At 44.6% G+C, this 22,830-nt stretch overlaps 2 protein-coding genes across 3 annotated transcripts; both read left to right on the top strand.

Annotated features, from left to right (window-relative positions):
- The first annotated feature begins 1,669 nt into the window (after positions 1-1,669).
- LOC105274974 (MOXD1 homolog 1) lies at positions 1,670-17,405 on the top strand. The gene is made up of 10 exons (XM_011331503.2): positions 1,670-3,368; positions 12,963-13,115; positions 14,071-14,244; positions 14,325-14,411; positions 14,889-15,096; positions 15,381-15,646; positions 15,788-16,206; positions 16,382-16,590; positions 16,716-16,846; positions 17,009-17,405. The coding sequence occupies exons 1-10, from the start codon at positions 2,388-2,390 to the stop codon at positions 17,162-17,164; spliced, it is 2,784 nt and encodes a 927-aa protein (XP_011329805.1). The 5' UTR covers positions 1,670-2,387; the 3' UTR covers positions 17,165-17,405.
- Positions 17,406-18,011: 606 nt separating this feature from the next.
- On the top strand, positions 18,012-21,770 carry LOC105274973 (arginine/serine-rich protein PNISR-like). 2 transcript variants are annotated; one of them, XM_011331502.3, is made up of 4 exons: positions 18,012-18,158; positions 18,289-18,453; positions 18,577-21,018; positions 21,102-21,770. In XM_011331502.3, the coding sequence occupies exons 2-4, from the start codon at positions 18,290-18,292 to the stop codon at positions 21,139-21,141; spliced, it is 2,646 nt and encodes an 881-aa protein (XP_011329804.1). In that variant the 5' UTR covers positions 18,012-18,158; position 18,289; the 3' UTR covers positions 21,142-21,770. The 2 variants fall into 2 exon arrangements, with proteins under 2 accessions (XP_011329804.1, XP_011329802.1); XM_011331500.3 differs by having other exon boundaries at positions 21,099-21,770.
- Positions 21,771-22,830: the final 1,060 nt, after the last annotated feature.

Below are 22,830 nucleotides of genomic sequence, written 5' to 3'. Positions count from 1 at the left end.
TTTCCGCGATTTCCCGTGCGTCTGCACCTATCGTGAAAAGTAATCAAGCGATTTTTCCAATTCGTTCCAGAGGACGGCACGCTTTTATGTCGAAGGCTGTAAATCGAATCGCTATACGACGTCATAAAGCTGTCCGGCAAGCCGTAAAACAAATCCCTGCTTCCTTACGGCTGGCGATCCTTCCTGCCAAACTAGTTTCGGAGGGGCCAATTAATCCTGCGGGCAAGAATTGACTTGGATGACGACGGACGCGTCGATCACGATGACGTGCTGCAATGTGAAGTTGACGGACTGCATCATCGGGGTAGTTTTCTTCTTCAGGATAGAATACTAGTTTGAATTCATAAAATTCATGAAATATCTCTGTTAATTGTGTATTTACTAATTTTACTAAATTTTGCTTGAAAAATATACATTTTATATGTTTTTGTTAGTGATCTGTTATTTCAGAATTATTCCGCGAGACATTCTCTCTCTTGCATTTTCGCATCGATCGATATCCCACCCTCTGAAGAATATAAGGATCATCGATAGTCTCTCTCTCACACATACGACGTATAGTGTTTCGATGTCAGTTTCAATGTACAGGAAGTAACTCGATACACTTGGCTTCTGAACACGTGCGGACGCTTAAGCGAAATAAAATGTCCGAGACGGCCACCGACCGGATGAGATTCGCACGATTGAGTGCTGAACCGACAGCACCTTCGCTATCAACATAAATCAGCTATTAATACCATAAATACACGTTGGCGAATGGATATTCACGGTAAACACATACATTCTTAACAATTTCAAACGATTTATCGAAAATCTGTTAATTAAAAAAATCTAAATGAAAACGTATGAATTAACTGATTGAATAATTTTTTTCATGCAACGTCAACTTCAAAGTAATCTACTTCATTGGGGGAACCGAGAACTGACATGAGCATCACTGGGGAAGAAGGGCGCGTGCCGAGGGTTCGCATCTGCTGTAGTTGGTTTCACAACCCCTCGTTTCTTTTCTGACGAGGGAACGCTACCACTAGCACCACGCATCGCCATCGATGCACGAGTCTCCGGTTACAAAAAAAAAAACGAGAGAAAGAGAAAAAGAGAGAAGAAGGGACGCGCTTCCGCAGGAAGCACCGTCCAGAACCTTCTTTCGTCCCTCATTGAGCGCTCTCGCAAACCGGCGCAGACGAACCGCATGTTGAATAATCGTATGTGCACTCACCAAGCGAACTCGATCGTAAAAGAGGATTTTTACATCCCAGTCACCGCGATTTCGTATTGCCGGTAATGCACCCTCATCGTCCTCAGCGTCCCCAGGATGTTGCAGTCGCAACGCGGAACGTACGTATCATCGCCAATTACGTGAGTTGCAGCTAAGCGTATAGCGCTGTTACGATTAGTCGCACGTAATCAGTTGTACGCGAAATAAAAAAGGAAAAGGTGCAAACTGCTTCTTGGCAGACATCATAAAAACTGGATAAACGGCGAACAAGATGTTACTTGAAATTCAAGTAATCTAGTCATCATCCGGACTGCAATCATAAAAATTGTTAAAATAAAAATTATTCTCAGATCGTTCCTTGTCTTTTACTTGAAGCTTTAATTCCGCATGAAGTTCGTTAACAAAGACGAAATTTTATTTTTTCAGCTTCGCAGGTTTTTCCTTGATCAATCTTCCGCGTTGCAACGGAGGGAAGGAAAATGTGTGACAAAGAGGAAATAATCTTTTGTGCGATTTTATAGATGCTGGGCGACCGAATGCAAGAGTCTCAAAGCAGGAGTCAATACGTCCCTGTGTTGGGGCCCACAGGAAGGGGACCAGGTAAGCAGCTGCAAGCATCTGCAAGGGAAGCGGCTGCCGCGTGTTTAAATTAGTCCCGGCACAACTGTCGTGCGCGCAACATGTACGAACGATCGTTCCCGAGTCCGGTGTATTGGAAAACGAATTAGCGAGAAATTGTGAAAGAAACTGACACTCAGTGTACTTCGAACTATCTTTATTTTTATTGCACAAGTAGATACAATCGCTCTAATACAATATTGGCTCTAGGAAATTAATTTCCCGATCAAATACAACTGATAAAAATCTTGTCCGCGCGAAGAAATAATTTTGCAAACTTACGGTGCATGCAATTAATAATTGAATTTCTTGAAAATCGCAATTAAATTCAAGCAACTGAAAGATGGCATATTAATTTCGATGGCACGTATAATTAAAATATTTAATTTGACGGATAGAGTAATTAATATTTAATTTGACGGATAGAGAGAGGAGAGAGAGAAAGAGAAAGGACAATTTGATGGCCCTGATGCCGACAGTGGAACAAACGGCAGAATTTGTTTAAATGATCGTATGAAGCATCAGGAAGAGAAAAAGGAAGCGGAAGAAGATGTTGCTACTCAGGTTGATCGTGACATTGGTCACGTGCTGGATCGTCAAGTGCGATCTGCTGGATCTCTACGTACAGCACATGGACGAGACCATGAGGACAATGTTGTACAGAAACAAGCGGCATCCGATGGACCCCGTTTCCAGGAGGATAAAGAGAAGCCTCGAGACTGAACCTCTACTCAGAGTCGGCAATTTTAAAAAGCAGCGACTGGATGTCGACGAAGACTGGCTGAAGCAATGGAAGGTTAAAAAGAGAATCATCCCTTACAAGAACGACGCTCTGGACTATTCGAACAAGCGAGAGGAAAACCTGGACCCTGATCAGCATGAGATTCTTCTTAACACGACACAGAAATCGAAATTATATTCGGAGGAGATGACAACAATTTTCGAAGACGCTACTGATGCAAACTATAACATCGTGCGAGACAAAGATGAACCGCCAGTCGTGGAGGATCAGACCAATGCCGAAGACTTGACCATCGAGCCTTTAGAACTCGAAGAGGAGATCGCAGTAGAGGACTGGCAGGATCCTGAGATAAACAAAGAGACTTCAGAGTTTGAAATCATTAGCGAGAACGAGCGGATCAATCCGAAACCGTTTGACGATCCGAGCTTCAAGCGGAAGCCGTGGGGAAGCCGCGCGCCGAAGAAGTATTTTCCACCCTTGGAAAAGCCGGTCAAGGATGCGCAGGAAGCGAGAAGCCATGCAAAGGGCGAAGTAACGAGGCCCAAGAGGGACACTACTAAGACTGCTAAAGTTGAAAAAAAAAGGCCCAAGTTTACCAGATATGAGCAGCTGGACGAGGATGGAGACGTGATCCTCGAGTGGGATCCCTCGGACGACAAGGAAGTTGTCTTCAAGGTCACCGCCAGGACCCTGGGTTACGTTGGCATCGGTTTCAACGAGAAGAGTCACATGAAGGGTGCCGACATCTTGCTTGCTTGGGTGGACGACACTGGCATTGTCAACCTATTGGTAAATTGCACTTTTATGTTTTATCGATTTTATGTCCGATAATCTAATGTTTCGTTCGATTGTCGATTAATAAAAAAGCGACCGGATGCGCGCGATCTGACTGATAAATCTCAATTATTAATTTAACGATCGGAACGATTTTCCTTTCCGTTGTTATTCAAGCTTCGCGTGCGGCTAATTATTCTCGCACGACGGCGATGCGGCAAATTTAATGTGGCGCAAAAAGCAGTTTACGTAGGCATCAGAACGCGAAGAAGGATTAATAAAACGATCGTCGATCTGACTAGATGGATCGGTCGTTGTTTAACCGATCCAACGCGTGGGAAGGACTCGTTTTCTTCTTATCATCACCTATCGATTGCGCATACGGTGCACGCTTCTCTCTCGCACGACGCTTTTTTCTCGCAAGGCATCCTTCGCGACCAGTTCTCTCAGTGAGTCACCTCGGTGATTTAATTAATGCAGAACCTGCTACTGTGCAGCTAAATAAAAACAATCAAAAAATCCGACATGAAACGAAAAACAAAACGTAAAATTATTCAAGTTAATGAAGGATTGGAGAATCTTTTGCTATAATAATCTACAACGCGATTATTATAAAATTTTTCATTCAAAACGTGTCAATGAATCAACGATGTGTAAAACGGGGTAGTTTGACCATTTTTAAACTGCACAAGCAAAAGTGGTGGGCGCGGAGTCTCGCTCCTGCCAACTCCGACAATCCAACTCATGAAGTATCAGGAATGCTCGGGCGGAAAAAAACACGCGAGAGGACGAAGAAACGACCGGCTCGATTTCGCGCCGAAGCAGCCCCTCTCGAGATCCGAGACAGTTCGAAACCTGTCGGCGCGGATCCCTCGCCGGCGAAGAGAGCCGCTGAAAGAACGAAACGCGCGCTGGGGCGACAACAAAGAAGAGGACGAGGTGGAGAGAAGGAAGGACGAAGAAGAAGAGAAGATGTGGAGAAGAAGCACGACGAAGAGATGGAACAGAGGAAACGAAAAGAGGAAAAAGAAGCTAAAGAAACGAGAAAGCCGGGGGAATTAAAGGAAGATTAAGAAGGCGGTCGAGGCAGAAAGGGAGGTCGAGGCAGCAACTTGAAGGACCTGCGAGAGGCCTCGGTAGAACGGGATGAAGCGAGGGGTAGGAAAAGGGAGGGAACAAAAGGACTATTGCGAGTACCCCCGAGCCGTGCGTCTCTCTCCGCTCGAACGACGAAATCGCTTTCGAAGGGGAAACGCACTCTCAATCGCGCAACCGATTCGTATTAATGAGAAGCATTAATTAACGCGACGTCATGGCGATGATGAAGCCGTTTTCGCTTTCGTCCACGTGTACCGGCTCGTACGCCGAGCTCGTTTCGCTTTCTCCGAAAACTGCACTTGGTAGAGAACTCGCAACGAGAAAAATTACACGTTCGCCGGTATTCATTACCGAGCGGCAGGATTAATAATGCGTATCATTATTATACAGTACGGAATCACGATGATCGTTGACAATTAAAATTTCCGAAAAGCGGCACAGGACGTTTTAATTGGTGATCGAATACCAGAAGGAGGCCGACCGGCAAACTTGAGGACAGTCCCGGTCCAGAACCTGCTTCCAGAACGGGCTGGACCCTCTTTCTACGAAATCCTAATCTTAATTAAATTTATATCCATTACGCCTGACGACCCGGCCAGTATCGCCGCGCGAGGAATTCCTCTCGACAGCGGCTTGTCCCCTCCGTTTAACACGGAGGCTGAAAACACGGAATGTACTCGGCGACGACTTCTTGCAGCCAACTTCTTGTACTACTCGGACTTCGACTGCAGCGTGTCCCGTTCTTCTTCTCGCTGCAACCTGCAAGACGAATCGATTCTGTTTACCAAGGACCCAGCTATCAAGAAACCGTCGAGATTGCGAAGCGACGCGAACCTCGCAAAAATATCCTTCCTTCCGAAGTTAATTCACGCCTCGCCTCCCCGCAGCGGGAAGATTAAAACGAGATCTCGAGCCGCACGAGAGTCACGCGATACGTGTTGGACCGAGTCCTAAATCTTTCCGAAACGAAGAACTCTCTCCCTGGCACTGACACACGAATCGCGTTTCCATCGACTTGAGATTTTCAAGCACATTTTACCTGACGCTTGTCTTAACGACGAGAGGGTTGAGAAAAAAAGGAGAGGAGAAGAAGGAACAGCGAAAGCCATGGGGAGAGAGCAAAAAGAAGAAGAGGAAGGGAAGAATGATTCCGAGAGAGGCCAGAATAAAATTAACGAACGTGGCTCCAACGGGCGAGATAACGTCGTGATAAATTTACGTCCGAGCCGGGCGGCCTCCCTCGCCGCGCGCTTCTTCGGCGTATGCGATCGATCTACCCTCGTGCCCTTCTTACCTTGATGAATTGTAAATCCTCGGGACCAAACGAATTGAGACCCTGGACCCAGGTACCTCATCAACGTGCCACGTAAACGAATTCTTCTTAGTGAAATATAATTACGATTTTAGGAACAGCCTTCAAGATCTCCGGAGGCATAACTGATCGCAGCAGATCACTTCCTCTTTGGAACAAGGAGACACTTTTAATCTCTCTCTCTCTCTCTCTCTCTCTCTCTCTCTCTCTCTCTCTCTCAGCGAAGCCAGTTTGTTATCAATGTTTGACAAATACTATGCTGTACCTGTTGCGTCGAGAGACGTACGTGCGCATGTATGCATTTGGATTCAGACACCCTGGAGGCTGAAAATGCCGGCGGTGAAGAATACACGCTCGGCGTGTGGATATAAGGATGCGTACGTGAATTTGCGTGCGTGGCCGAGTGTGTGGTCGTGTGTGGAGATCGACGTGAAAGAAAGAAAGAGAAAGAGAGGACAAGAGGAGGGCCCGGCGGGTATGTCGAGCCCGGAGTTAGGTCCGAAGGGGCTCCAGTCAAGGCCTCCAGACATCGTCGGCGGGGGGGCCTTGTGCGAATCTTCGAGCATCTGAGCTGCCGAGAAGGACGAAAGAATAGTCCCGATGAACAAACCGGTGGTGTGCGTATCGTAATACGCGATACCTCGGGCCTTGAAGGCCCCGAACATCGCCCCGAGTACCAAGGATCTTTTAATAGGTTCTGCCGATTAAAGACGAACGCAAACGAGGTATGCAGCGAGCATGCGTTCGAGCCGAGGAGCTGACCAGGGAATGAAATAAAACGGAATTAACTTGTAGAAAATTGCAGGTGAACGCACGGAGATATATCTTCAGACTTTCCCAATCAAATGGGGTTCGCAATGACTGCCAAAGTAGCAGCGACTGCCAATTAATGAACCGCTATTAATTTACGGCGACGAGAGGGTGAGGCTTCATCGGCGGGGTCTCCGGTGAATGGGCCTCATCGACGAGAAGCAGCGGTAGCGGCGGTGAGGTCTCGAGGACGTCAGGCCGGATCGGCGGCCGCTGTCCAGCGTGACCGACAATGCGTGCACGTACACGACGATTACGATCGTAATTTATTACCGCGCCGGGAAATGCGAGTTGCCGCGCTCCTCGGGTGAATCTGAAATGCACGTAATCTGCGATCCGTCCATCCTTCGGTCCGAGGGTCCGATGGTTCGTCCTGGACGGACGGGCGGACAGACGGACAGTCGAGCGCAACGGTGCATGGATGGGCATCCTCCTCTTCCTCCTACTCGATTTCGCTGGGATTTTTTTCTCATTACCCTGGACGAGTCCTCTTCTTCGTTTTCTACCAGCGGCCGACACGTTTTCTTTCTTTTCCAATCCTGCTTGGCGTCGTCCTCTCTGCCGTGCGGATATACAACGGTCGTTATCTTCTCACAAAGTACGGTGCGGATGCCGAAGGAACGCGAAAATAAAATCCTTAATGCGTCTGCGGATGATAGTCGAATTAGCAGCGATCATTGGATTACCGTGTCCTTCAGAAATTATTGCGTACACGAATGAAGAAATAAAAGTGAGAGCCTTGGCTAAATTATATTAACATTTTAGAGTAATTCATGAGAATAAGGAACTATCATCTAAAGGTTCACGAACTGCCTGTAACCATAAATAAAAATTCGTCACGCTTCGTAGCATTATTAATAACGTGATTAGGAAGAGGTGTGAACGTGGAAGAAGGGAGTCGAGGTAGCCAAACGGCAGCTGTTACTTATTGTATCTTTGAATGTATACCCCGAAGGTAGGTCAGGCAGCTGCTCAACTTTACGATGTTATCGCCGTCGCTGCGATGTGAAGACCCTAAGGCCACCGAGGTGTTTACTCCTGTAACCGGCATGCAACAGATTTCGTTCCGTACGAAGACGAGACCAAGAATTTACCAGAAAATTTGCCTATCTGCTCTGCCTTCGCTCTAATCAGCGTATCTTCACCTCTTCTTCTTTTTCGACTTGTCTAGTCGGTTCCGCCGCTTTATTCCGTTCTTCGCCGCAGTAGCGAAGAAAGACTTCAGTCAATCGAGTAGAACGCTTCACGGATTAATGTCTTCGTCAACTTCGTACTTTGTAGCGCAAAGTCCACCTTGGTAGTTCTTTGACTGTGGACTTCGCGGGTGGTTTCTTTCATAACGAGCCTGCCGTCGTGTCTTTCCGATCGACACGTCCGCGGATCTGAAACGCCGCTTCCGCTTTCGCAGAATGGAGGAAGCGGACGCGAATGGGCATGCAAAAATATCGATTGCAAGATTAATCAGACGAATTCGCCTACGGCGAAGCCGGCGAAAGGGATTTTTGCGTTATTGATAAACGAAGGGCCAGGCGCTTATTAGCATTCCCGGTGTCGGAACTGACGAGTAATCCAACGTATGATTTACGGTGTCCGCGTCGCGGAACCGGTCCACGCGGGCCAAATAAAATGCCGTCCGGTACGTGCCGTTTGTCCATCGTTGGCAAACCACCCTTCAGATACGTACCTGAATCATCGTTCGTTTTTTAGGCGCGACGAGTCGGCGTGATCCCTCCTCTCGTGTTTCCTCCTGCCGTAATCCGAAACTTCGTTCTCCATCGAGAGCCCGATAATTTTACAACACCTGTAATCGAGCGTCGACGGATTCCGAGAGACGTCGGGGACTCCCACGAGGATATTAATGAGAAGATTCGTAATTATAGCGTCCGTGCGGCGACATTCACGCGATGCGAACTCTGCAGGTTCTGCAGAGAGCTTTCTTCATCCTTCCGCTGAACCTATCCAATGACCTAACCGATACAATTGATAAAAAGTGATAGCTGGAGAACCTGCAGGTTTGCAAAAATCATCATTTGCACCGCGTTTCTTTAATGTCTCGAAGGAGCACGAAGCTCATTGTTTTCCTCTCTTTCAGCCATGTCTTTTGGTCGTTCCAGTTTACCGGTAACGCCACGATGAGAATTACAAACCCCCTTTTTCGTGCATCACCTTGCCTCGAGGCCCGAAAACAACACTCAGAAAGGGGGAGCGAATTAGTGTTCTTAACGGTCGAAACTGCTGCGAAAACTTGTTCGTAGAACACTCTCGTATTCCAACGAGGTTTGTCTAGTTCAGCGATCGAAGCCACGAAGGTCCGTAGTTTGAGATTGCTTCAGAGAAGTTGGTCTTTAACTCGTTTAAAACAATAATTTACGCGTAATGGACATAATTACGATTTTTTAAGATTTTTTCTTAAGTGGTTTATTACTCATTTAAATCTTGGTTTCACTGATGGTGGCGAATTTATCGTTGAAACTGCTGCCATAATTGCGAGCAAGAAACGAATGGTCCTCAACTTTATTCATCGTTATTATTGCGGACCCCTTTTAGTACGATTTTACGTCGATCGGCGGGACCACTAAGAGCAGAAATTCCACGTGCGATTAAAGCATTAACCGCCGGTATCGTTAAAGTCAGCCTGCCGAGAGAAAATTGCGGAGGACGCGCGCACCCCCGAGTGACCGGGCGGGCGGCCCTCGTCTTCCCCCGTCTGACGACGAGAGTGAAAGGAATTTCCACCGCATTTTAATTCGTTGATTATTATTCCGCGTAACCGCTCGTAAAACCGGCCACGATGAACCTTAACGACTCGCCACGTAATTGCGCGTAATCGCGTGCGCGCTCCTCCGACGCCGCGACACATGAGAGAACCGAGTTGGAATCGCGACTAAAAGCTCGGCAATAATAATCTCCACTCGAAGAACAAAGGATTACAAATGCGATCCGCGAAATGCGACTGCGACGATGGATCCGCGCGAAATCTCAAGAAACCTCAGCGCCGATATCGCCAGGGTTCCCGAGGGACAGAGGAATCCTTTATTCCTCCCGAGGAAGGATCTGATCGTCGCTACCAGCTGCTGTTCTGCCAGGTGGTAAAAAGGAAAAGGCGGTAACGGGAAGAGAAGTGTGGGGAGGGAAGGTATACTCGAATATACGTGAAGGGAAGCAAGAGAGAGAAGGATGGAGCATACGGTTAGTTTCACCGACCAAACGAGTGTGAAAGAGCGAGAGAAGAAGAGAGATGGAGGAGCAAGAGAGACCAACACTCAAAAGGAGAGGACGAGAGGAGTGAAGGGATGGACCGACCCAAATGCACGCACTGCGAAGTGCACGAGGGAGAAAGAGAGAAAAGGAGAACGGTGAAGACGAGGAGAAGGCTACCACCAAAACACCTGGCGAGCATCCTTCTCCTAGTGGCGCCTCTTCGGAGAAATTCCTTCTTTTTTCTCCAGGACCATGGGACCCATGGGAACCATCGCGCAGCGCGTTCCGGCACAAAGCCGAGGCGGCATTTCCTTTTTTGCGGGACCGGTGACGCGTCGATGCACGTCGATCGAGAAACATTTCATGAGATATGCGCGACCGGGATTTCGGGATCCCAGCCTCCGAGAGGCGACGATCGCGTTTCTCCGAGAAGAAGAGACGCGCATTGTGCGAAACGAAACCGCGGAAAACGCGCCGATCCGCTCCATCTTCATCCCCCGGAGTGTTGTTACTGGAGATCTACCTTGACGGTGATCTTAATCCCGATCTTAATCCCGATGTGAATAACTGATGACTCAATGGTGGGATCCAAGCAACATTTTTTACATTGACAAATTTCTAAGAAGGACAGTTCTTAAAATTTAATCTTTCTTTAGCTTGCATCATGCTTGTGAAGATATCTTTCAACTTCACATTGCGATAGCGAAGGGAAAAGCAATGGATTAATAATAAAAATTCCTCAATATACGCGAGGGGTGATTACATAAGACAGAGCGATTCGTTATTTCGCGTGGAGGATATTCTGCCCTGAATCGGATACAATGATAGTTTGTCAGCTGTCACGGACTTGTAGTTATAGAAAATCAGGTGGCAAGCCGGTTCGTAGTTCGGATCGTTTGCATAATATTTTCGTGTAACGATCGACTCACTTTGTGACATTTTTCGTCCCGACTGGCACGACCACGATAATCCACCGTGGGAAACCGAGAGTGTTTCCTTCTCTTTCGTTTTTCCTGCTTTTCCCAGTCGAGAGACACTTAACTGGTTCCCAGATGTTTGTGCGCGAACCGCCCGAACGTGTTCTGAATCTGTTCTCGATAAATTAGCATCGAGATAACGTGCGGACGGAACGAGCGTTATTGCTATTACGGTTTAGTCCCGCGTCGCGCGAAACACTTTATTCGTGCGAAGCTGTGAGACAAACTGACAGGACGTGCATATATATTAAAATAATTGGCCCACGTTCATCGTGTGAGTAACAGCTCAATTAAAACACCCCCGGAAAAACGTGACAACGCCTCAAACGTATCAAATGTGAGAGCGATATCACACGTACCGCTGACTGTTCAGAAATTAAAATTAAATTTCACAAAACAGACCAATTTCGCAAACCAAATAAAACAATTACGAATATAATAATAAAATGCGAGAACCTGACATAACAAATATTCCACCTTGAGATATGAACCTTTCGATAACGACCGAATAGATTAATTAAAACGGTCTTTTTCGGATCTCAGATCCTTCTTAATCGCCGAACAACGGCAAGACCGTGCTAATTAGTCCGATGACGATGAGAATATCCGGATGCCATGAGAAAACCGTCGCAAACTTCGTGAGAACGCACTTGAACCCCACGAAATAGCAAGATGCGACTCCACCGCTGATCGAGATAAAAAAAGATTCTCGCCGTCTCTCTTCCGGGAAGATTTATGCACACGTATCATTATGATACCCGACCGAGGTCGTTGAGTGTTCCTCACGAGTGAAACTGATTATAATTAAGACTCGCTTATCTTTACTCGAAAATCAGAAATCATCCATCAACCTGACACGTTGAGCCATCCGCGATTCCTGTCTATCAACGCCTATTTTTGCCCATTAGATTTCTTTTTCTCTTAAAATAATAAATCTTAAATTATTTGCGGTTCATGCATGCGGCGGGATCACCTCGCAATATTCATATACATATACGGAAGCCTGCGATCCAGAATGAAACTGGAGGTGATGATCAAAGCGTTGATGCTCGCGGGTGCGCGACACGCCGAATAAAGTGTCATGCGGTATGATAACGATAATCGCGTCGGCGAGAGAAGGTGAGAATATATAATTTCGCAACAGCTTTCGCGCGCGGAGAAATATGAATACTTTGGATGTCATTTGCATGTTAATGAGCATTCCCCTTCCGTGTCCCTGGCCGCTTCTCCGTTTCCATCGGTTCCTCGCAACGTTCCGAGACGCTTATTACTATTTCCTTTTTGCACGTGCTCGTTACGAGGCACGTAGTACTCCACCAGGCATGACGACGTTCCAGCAATTATTTGGATTCATTACGAGCAGGAAGGGGACTTCCCTTCGGGGCCCCCGTCTCACCCCGCGCATACGAACGTCAGTGAACGCTTCACCATGACCGAGGCCCAACGGACCCAAACGCCTGCGGCCTCCCTTACTCGCGTGCGCTACCACGGCAGCTGGGAAATTGTTTCCTTCTTCTTTTTCTCCAAGTGCAACGCCTTATTGCCGTGCACCGAAATGTCGATCCGTGATTTTGCAGATACACACGCTCATTCTGCGTAAAATTATAATGATACACCAAGTGTACTCCAGAACTACCACGAGTGGATGTAAAACCGATTCTTCCTAGGTCCAAATTAATGAAAAATCATGTGCTTTGTCAGCTTCAAAGTGTTTAGCGTTCAATGTCCAAGCGATCAGAACATTGCGATATCTCGATTTAATTAATTTCGAGTTTCTCGGAAGTTAAAGAACTCGCACGGAAATGGTATATCCTTTATAATCGCGCGAATAATTTTACTCCGAGATGGCATCAACATCCTCTCCATTGTGGCGTCCAGGACGTAACTGTACGTCACGCTGGCGAGCATTAAAGGGCGCGAATGAAAGCCGCGGCATAATAAAGGATAACGTATTTGCCGTGTTGTTAAGTGAAGTAAAAGAGAAAGTAGGTAAGGATGGAAAGACAAATTGCGTCGGACAGAAGGACCCAAAGTCCCAGTTCGCCGCCAACGTGAACACCTGGCGTTCACCTGACCCGATAAAGTTCTCGATCTCTCGTCCAATGCCGAAACGAAGGAGCGAGTTTCGAGGGCCCGCGGGCCTTGTTTCGATGGGTACGTTGAACCTTCGTCGATGTTTCTAACGTCTCTCTCTTCCTCTTCGTATTCCAGGACTCGCACGGTATCGAGGAGGTGAACGCCGCGCCGGTTACCGATACGTCCCAGGACGTCCGAGTCCTCGGGGGTTCACAAAATGATACCCACACCACCGTAATGTTTGCCAGAGATTGGGACACGTGCGATCCACAGGATCATCAACTCACGGTGAGTCTTGGAATCAACAATGCAATTTTGAAATAACTATATATCAAGTTAATACTTTTCTCCGTGGTAGATAGATTTTTTTATTTCTTAAACAAGAAAAATGTCTGTTAAGAAAGAAAATAAATATCTCAAGTAATATCTCAGCCAATTATAATCGAGTACTGTCTTTGTATTTCTTGCAAATTGAGAATTGGACATAACGGAGATGAGAGTGGTTGTCTGAAATTAAAACCTGTCACGGCTGAACGGCCGTACGGTCGTCGTAGACGGTATTTCCAACTCGAAATAAATCTTGCGAGGGGGAGAGAAAGAGAAATCTTGAAACTCCCGAGGCCTCGAATATTGTACGTAATTGAAAGAGGCCATTCAGAATGCCACGGTGATCCGCAAGCACGCATTAACGCAGCGAGAGTCAGGAATTTATCGTGCCCCGCAAACGCCAAATTACCTTCCGACCTCTAATCCGCTACTCTATAATTAAAACGCGTGCAAAAAAAGCAAATCCGCCGTCGCACATATTTCGCCGCGGTGTACCGGCCGAACGGGATCCTTAAGAGGTCCTACGTGAAAGAAGGACCATGCGGTCCGGAAGATTTACTGTACAGCCGTCGCGGACCCCGTAGAATTCGCGGAGAACCCTCTCTCGATTTATGCCCGGGGTGGCGGGGCCCCGCGGCTTTAAGAGGCCCTAAGGCCTCGCTGTCTTGAATTCCCGCGGCGGTATTTAGGCGTTTAGCATGCCGTCTGCCCCCTTTCGCCGTGGCGCAACCCTCCGGGCGATCAACGTATCCGATTTTGCTGAGATCATGCCGTCGTAATCCGCCTGAAGTGAAACTTATCGAGATAAACTTCTGGAAAAATATACGAGAGGTCAAGATACTAATTTTCGCGTATTAATATTTTTTAATATCGATTTTATCGCCTTAAATAGCAAAGCTTGCCTGTTCGAATCTAGGGTGACAGCATCAGGGTGCTGTGGGCCTTACACCAGACCGATCCCGAATTGAACACGGCGGAATGGCACGGAGACAGACGCGGTGGAAAGGCTCTGAGAGTGAGGACAGCAGCAGCCCATTCTCCGCCAGAAGAGACGCAGAATGTACAACACTGGGATATAAAACTCAGTCAGGTAGAATCTTCGATGATGTATCATTTTTCCATCTCGCATGCGTTAATAAATTGCGACTCAATAATGTTGTCATTTTACAGTACAACGTCTCGGGCGACATGGACACTATCTACTGGTGCAAGCTGTTCAAGGCTCCCCCGCTGAAAGAAAAACACCACATGATAGGGGTAAGTACATGGCGATGCAAATCCACGCTAACAGGTTTCTCAGTAAACTCGAGACCACTCGAGAGAGTAAGTCCCGGACGCTGTGATGGAATGCAAAAGGCTGGGCCTTATTCGTATGTGCCACACGAATCACGGTCATTCATGCCGGACGTCGCGCGACGTGGATGCGCGTCATTAAAATAAAGAAGAGACCCGGAATGATGTCACTGCGCGTACCGAAACGTTCGCGGACTGTCAATGGGATCCTCGCGGGAGAAAGGATCGCGATTGTGTTCTTAGGATCTCATCGTAAATTTCTCGGCAGCCCGATCTCTGCGTATGCAGAGAGGGCTTCTAAAAGATAATTTTCTGAAAATAAAAAATAAAATAAAATAAAAAAGGCGGAACAATGTGAATTTCGCGCAAGCTTGAAAAATTGGATAATCGAGACGAACTGATTTTGAACTCTTCGCATTTATGCATTATTTATGGTTTCAGTATACACCGCTCGTGGAGAAGACTCACGAGGATCTGGTCCATCACGTGATTCTATACGAGTGCGCCTCGACAGGGTTGACACTCGACAGGTTGGACATTCTCCGTCGGCAGACCAGGCTCTCCGGTGTTCACTGTTACAGCTCGAATATGCCGCCGCAATGGGAATCGTGTTTGCAACCCATCCTAGCTTGGGCTCGTGGCAGTAAAGGTAAATTATCGCCAAAAGCGAAAATAAGGCTGAATCATAGGATAATCGATTCCCTGTATCCTCAGCAGAAAGTAGTTTGCACAAAATTATCTACAAAATTGCTCTCACAGGCCGAAAACACCATGGGGTGTCAGCGAAAGCTACCCTAAGTAGTTCTTACTCGCGTTAAAAAATTGTTAACAATTTTTCACAAACTACAAATTATATTCTTAAAAATAATTCATTAAAAAGTTAATAAGCAAATCTTATAAATGTTACCTCTAATGAGGAAAATTGTTTTACAGGAGAATGGTTGCCGAAACATGTCGGTATACCCATAGCGGAGCACGGAGAGGAATCCTATTATATGCTGGAAGTTCACTATAATAATCCGAACATGAGAAAAGTGATTGATAGCAGCGGCGTAAGACTTCACTTCACTTCACAACTTCGTCCTCAGGAAGCAGGCATCCTCGTAACCGGCGTGGCTGTGAGTCCTCTTCATCTAGTACCCCCGAGGCAGAAGGAATATGCCACCGCCGGATATTGTACTCCACATTGCACTAATACGGTAATTGAAGAATCACAGCGATATAGAGTTTTTCTTGCGATATACAAGAAGTTTTACGCCAAAAATTACAAATGTATAAAACAAGATGTAAAATAATGAAAAAGATGTAACAAGATAAAAATAATTTATAATTAATTCTAGATGTTTCCCGAGAGTGGTATCAATATCGTATCGGTAGTCCTGCACTCGCATTTGGCAGGACGTCGTCTCAGCTTGAAGCATATTCGACAGGGTAAAGAGCTACCGAGAATAGTTGAAGACAAACATTTCGACTTCGACTACCAGCAGTCTCACAGCCTAGAGGAAGAAGTAAACGTGTTACCTGGCGACGAGCTCGTTGCCGAATGCGTTTACAGTACTTTGGATAGGACGATACCAACTTTAGGCGGTTACGCAGCCTCCCAGGAAATGTGCCTGGCGTTCGTCGTGCATTATCCCAGAACGCCTCTCGCCGCTTGCTACAGCATGACGCCTGTCAAGGATCTCTTCAGGACCCTTGGTGTGAACAGTTTCCAGGGAGTGACAATGGACTACTTGGAGACACTGTTTCTGACGACAGGGTAAGTGACACCTGGCGTAAAATATTTTTGAGAGATACTTTTAAGATCATAATTTATATAAATAATTATAAAAATTAATTTTTTCATACATATTTTTTCTCAGACATTTATATTACATTTATATTCGATTGATCGAATCGCTTAACTTAAACTTAATGCATGTCAAAATTTTCAGAACTGACTTGGCTTTATCTTCGAATAATCAACAACAGCTGTCGAATAATCAACAACAGCTTGCCACTTATCCGATTGAGAAACGGATGGACAAAATCAACGTTACTCTTGCTAAAGAAACTGAACAAGCGTTCAGAAAAATGAGAGAAAACCATGAGAGTGATAACGTGTTTACGCGGCTTATCATCGAGGAACCTGAGGAATTCAAAGGTAAATCTATTAACAAAATTATAAAAATAAATAAAAATAAACTAATTCTCTCTTCAATGATTAAATTACAGAATGTTTAGTCATTGTGAAATATGTGCTTTACTAATATGTTTTTTAATTTTCAGGTCGAACTTTGGCCGAACATATGCTGGCTTTGCCATGGACGGAAGAATTGCTTGCGCGATCGATAGAAAACAGTCTTTATCATGGCAAGCACATGACATTTTGCAGGAAAAGGGACGACAGATTAGCATTGGTAAGATTGGTTGCATTATTAAAATACTCTCTCAAACTAGAAAAAAAAAATATATTTTTCTATATAAATATTTTCATTATTACATAAATTTTAGCTATTGAAATTTGTAGAAAATAAAATGTATTAAGTTTTATTCTAAGATCGTTTTCTCATTTTTTCCAGCCGGCAGATATTCAGACTTTCCCGAATTATACGGCGTTACCGGAAGCGAATAACACGTTTTGCAAGCTGAAGATGAAGTCTGGCTCTTCCTCAATTCCTCTTCCACTCGTGATAAACCTGGTCACTATCATCATCGCATCGGTCCTTATGTTCTAAGACGTTCCGAGCGCATAGTCAGCGACAGTGATAAATGTTGCAACAAGAAGCGGCTCTTTACGACATGAATATTCCTTGTACATTTCCAAATGATTAAGTTATTAATTTAAGCACGCCTATCTTATAGAGAACGATTTCTTCAGACAAGACTCGACCGCTCGAAACAAGTCGAGAAGTCTTTAAAAGTATTAGGTTGCTGGTCAATTCCTCTTTGTTAGAAAACAACAGTGTTTTCGAAAAACTTTCGTTGCACACCGCACACTACGCGTATATATATATATATATATATATATATATATATATATATAGATAAATATATAAATAAAAATATAGAAATATATAATATAATACAACATGTAAATACGCACGATTAAATAATATGTATATTTATATAAGACGTATAGAGTATACATTCTTCCGTTAGTATGTAACACGTGTTTTGTATAAAAATTAATGTCTATAGTATAAATATAATTCTTTCAATGCATGCACTCTCGTCTCGTCTGTCTTTCAACGATCGCAGTCGCCTACATTCATCTACATTCCTCAAACATAGTTTTACATGGAGTTTTATTTGAGAGCGATGCAGATCCTACTTGGAATTGAACTTCAATTAGATTTCGAATGACATCTACACGCAACATGTGCAACCACCATATAGGATATCGTCCCGTATAGGACGATTCGCAATTTTCCGCGTGGTTAACGCAAATGCGTCACGATTTTCCAATCTTTCCGCTCGCAACGCTGCCCACCCGCACAGCGATCTTGTCACGCTGATATATGAGACACCATCTGGTCGTCGTTGATAAGCAGTGAATTGAGCTTCTATCAAATTACGACGCGAGTCCTGCGGGTATAAAAGCCGCTCCCTCGGGACGTCCGGTGTCAGCAGTTCCTCGGAGCACCGAGCAAGAGCACTTGTCTCAAGAACTTGAAGAGCCCTTCGTATTCTTCTTGGAGAACTTGGTCGCGGCAGCCTCGGCTTCCTCAAGTACAGCTTCAGTGAAATATTCCAAATTTCTAATATTTCTTAAATGCGGATTTTTTTCATTTCAAGTGTAACAAAGAATCGCAATTAATTGAGGTAAGGTAACGTAAATGTTTATAATCTTTTGCGACAGAATGCGGCGTACGCGTCACGTAGTGCTGCCTGTACGATCTTGGCAGTACATCGGACTCCTGATAGTATCGTTGGCGTGTCTGACTCTAGGACTGGTGTCTAGAGATAGGGAGGGACACTCCGGTAGTCTTGCAGGACCTGAACTCTCGCATCAGGCTCCCCATGAGTACGAAAGAAATTAATATTTTATTTCATATTAATTTTTTATGTTATAATTATGTGTACTTTTGTGAAATATATTCTCTAAAATCGTTTGTTATGAACTATCATAAAATAATATTATTTCTAGGGTAGACGCCTGTCCAAATTTGAACGCTATCACTAAAATACTTTCGTGTCCGATTGCCGAACCAGAAGAACCTACGAAACCGGTTGACGATCATAAAACAGGAATATCCGAGTTCAGAGTATTACCCGCGTCTCAAAGATCCGTATTCTCACGATCGTTGAGTCTGGATCGTTCGTCTAGGATCGGTTCGCAGGAAATCAGGGAACAATCCAGGAACCGAGATCTAAGAGCAGCCGACAGGCTTTCAAGGACCCGCGTCTCCGACGACGAAACCAACAGACGACTCCGAGAATCCCGATCCAGAATGACTGCACGATCTCGTGACACTAGAAATTCATTTGATGCTTCTCGCTCGCGGGATCTACCCAACCGAGCAACCGATCGCCGTTCTGCCGAGCAAAGATCGCGAAACCTCCAGAACCGTCTGACTGATCGCATGAATTCCCGTTTCGAAGATCGTCGATCACGATCCACGGAACGACGTGAGGTGAACGAAATCGAGCGTCGACAAGATCGGGTGAAACGATCGATGGATTCACGAAATTCTCTGAGTCTTCAGCGTCGTACCAGCCTTGATCGTGATCGTCGGTTACTCTCAATGGAGCAGCGACTTCCGAGCGAGATCAATCGGCAGGAATCACGTAAAGTTTCGCGTGAACGCCGTGAGTACCGAGATTTGGCACGCGATCGTGTAGATCGCCAATCCGAGATGCGCGAACATAGATCAAGCCGTCGTGAGGACCGCAGGAATCTTCTGGATCGTTCGGCGAGAATTGCACGAGACGACATCGATCGTAACAATAATCTGGATCGCCGAAATCGGGAACGATCAATTGAAGTCCGCCGCGCTCTTCCGCATCGTGTTGCAGATCAAGTACGTAAATCTTCAGTCACTACCATAGATTCTCGTAGAGACCTCACTAGGTCCAACAATCGTCATTCAGTGTCTCGATCAGTGGAACGTCTAAACACCAACGATCTTTCCCGTGAAACGCTTAACAGACAAGTTCGATCGATAGATTCCAATGAGAAATCCAGTGATCGCAGGTTGTCCTCCGAACGTAGATCTTCGGTCCGTTCCATGGAACGTCGCGAAATTAATCATTTGGAGCGGCAAAAGGACGAGAATCGGAGATCCCTCGATCGAGCGCGAGTTTTGCCCGCGGATTCCCACCGAAGGATCGTAAGCCAACGTGATTTCCGTGAAAACAGGGCAAGAGAAAATTCTAGGGCTGGTCTGACACGATCACGTTATGATTTCGAAGAGATCGCGAGTCGGGAGCAAAGACTTGCCCGATCATCCCGTTCGGTTGATTCTAATGCGATAGATCGACGGGAATTCGCGAGGATCCGAGACTCCAGAGATCACGAACGTAAAGTGCGTGATTCTTCAGCAGCTCGACGAGATTTAAGCCTGGAGCGACGAGAGCGGACAAATCGCTTGCAACGATCTCGCGAAGAGCGAAGGATCGTTGCTCAAAAATCTCGCGAAACTGAACGACGACTGTCCGAGAGAATTTCGGAAAGAAGATTTTCTGACCGACGAGTTACTGCGGATTCTGCGCGACTCGAGTCACGAGGATTGTCCGAACGAAGGATCGACGATAGTTTGCGATCACGCGAAGGATCCAGGATGACAGATCGGCGTCTGGAACGAAGCCCGGAATTGCGAATTTCTCGTGAGAGGATCCTGGAGAGACGATTACTCCATTCTCAAAGATTCGACCGAAGGATCGACGACAGCTCAAAATCGCGCGAAAGATCCAGAGTAGCAGATCAACGTGTCGACCGAAGCCGGGAACTGCAAATTTCTCGTGAGAAGCTTTCGGAGGGACGCAGGCTCGAGAATCCGAACTCTCGCGAAGGATCTAGGATGCAGAATCGTGTAAGAATAAACTCCGAATTACGCAATTCGATGCGAATGATGGAGCGTAGAGCAAACTCCGGAGTATTTTCAGAGAACAAAATCGTTCATTCATCGGAAGGAAGATCGAACGCACGGCATGATCTTCACATTAGAAATGAGAAGGAACGTGGAATAGCTCGATCAGCCGAGACACCTGATAAAGGATTCATCAGGCAACAACGTCAGACATCGGCGAATCTGGATACCACCAAGAAACCATCCAGACTCATCTCTCTTCATCGGGTCGTCGGGGTTTCTCGAACTTCGAATCAAGTCCGCGAGCAATCAAAGTTATCTGCTGAGAGAACACTTGCCAAGAACGCAGAAAATAATCGATTATCCGCAAGATGGAAACGAAATTTACAGGACACCCGCATCGATAGGAACGTGGAGATCTGGACGAAGACCGCTTCATTAAAGGATTATGGATTTCTCAAATATCTTATGAACTACGATCTCGTGAAACAAGCTTTCCTCGTGGCACTTTGTACCGTTTACGGGTTTTCCCTTTACAACGGCAAAAAATCTTACATTAGGTAAGGCGGGTAAACTTTATCGCGAATTTTTAATTACGTTTTATAAAATACATTATAAAATGTGTATGATATTTTTTCAGTAGCAACATAGTGCAACGTATGCAGCGTTTCATCATATGGTAAACATGAAGAAACAGTCGACTACAACGGCATTGAAACTTGCTATTGAAAATTGCTATTCTCTGGACCTTCTCTATCGATCTCTTTATCTCTTATAAATTAAAGAATTAAGTTGCAATATGTGTACTGCTTCCGTGAAGATGCTTAGAATGTTGATGCTTAGAATTAACATCCTTAGAATGTATATAATGTGTATCCTATAGAAATGCTGTAGAGATCCTATATCTAGTATGTACCTAATTGTAAGAGGCTATATTTTGTGCGAATTAATATAATATTTCTTCTCGCCTATCAATACAAATGTGAATTATTTTTTTCTAATAATTCCGCATCTATTATACAAATTCGACTATTCTACGATAAATTGAAAAAATTCCTCGTCATTCACGATGATACCTCAACGAAATTTCGGATCTATACCCATATCCGGAAATATTTATAAACCTTTTATGTACTTTTTATATAGCATTTTATGATTAGATAATTTATAAGTTGCTATCAAAGAGAGTATATCAAATATTAAAAATTATGTTCACATTAAGTATTAATCTATTGCTAGAGAGACGTAATCGTATGTTTTACTCACAACATGTAATAATTTTCTTTTTAAGAATAAAATATTTATAATTATGTTTATATTGACTGTTAGTCCATTACACAAAAGATGTAATGATGGCATGTTGCGGGTCACTCATCTTCGATGCGGAAAATATATATTTTTTATCGATAAAATTCATTAATTTTGATTTTGAAAAGAAAGAATCAGATCTTGAGAATCATAAAATGCAATAAAAGTGCATGAAATATTCCTAATTACATTAATATTAATTATTAATATCGCGCATAAAAGTGGAATGCGAAGAGGTTACATTTATTCTATGCGAATCGGCATAGCTGAGGCGTCGAAAATCTCGAAAATTTACGTATCAGGAGCAGGGTAGCATGATAGGCGAGGAAGTGACACAAGTTAACATGTCGATAACTGTATGTTTTATCGACCTTACTTATCAAGTCAGTAAAACAGTATTTTATCGACCTACCAGTGAATGTCGATAACTATATAATAGTATACCACATTACCAACAGATTGGGAAGATTCGTGCCACTTCCTTGCATAACATGTTATTCTAATCCAAATCCGTCAATTTTCAAGATTTTCGACGACCAGCGTGTGATACGCATAGTACAAAACATAACCTTTCTCATTCTACTTGCTTGTACGTTAGATTAATCATTAATTGAAACAAATTACAAATATATGGTGCACTTTTATTGCATTTTATGACGCTATAGATTTAATTCTTCGTTCCGAAATGTAAAATTAATGCATTTTATTAGTAAGATATACATATTTTGCTCTCTAATGATGAGCGTACCACGTAATATAATCTTTTTATTAATAAACACGTATTGCTGGTTCTTTAGAGAGATCTTTTTGTTTCCCGACACGTTGCTAAATGATCGAACGGATAGATTTGAGTTATAATACTTGTATGCAAAACGAAAAAAATGCAGTGTGTTCATTTAGGTTATTCAAACAGTTAATAAATTGTTAATATAATTATAATAAATATTCTGTAGACGTTTAAGGCATCCCATTAAAATTGTTACATTTTATAAATAAAACATAAATATTTTTGTCATATTCCATGAACGTCCGCATAGAATCATTATCATATTTTTGTTATTGAT

This window comes from Ooceraea biroi, chromosome 1 (genome assembly GCF_003672135.1).
Source record: "Ooceraea biroi isolate clonal line C1 chromosome 1, Obir_v5.4, whole genome shotgun sequence".
NCBI lineage: Eukaryota > Metazoa > Arthropoda > Insecta > Hymenoptera > Formicidae > Ooceraea > Ooceraea biroi.
This window is presented reverse-complemented; position numbering and strand designations above follow the sequence as displayed.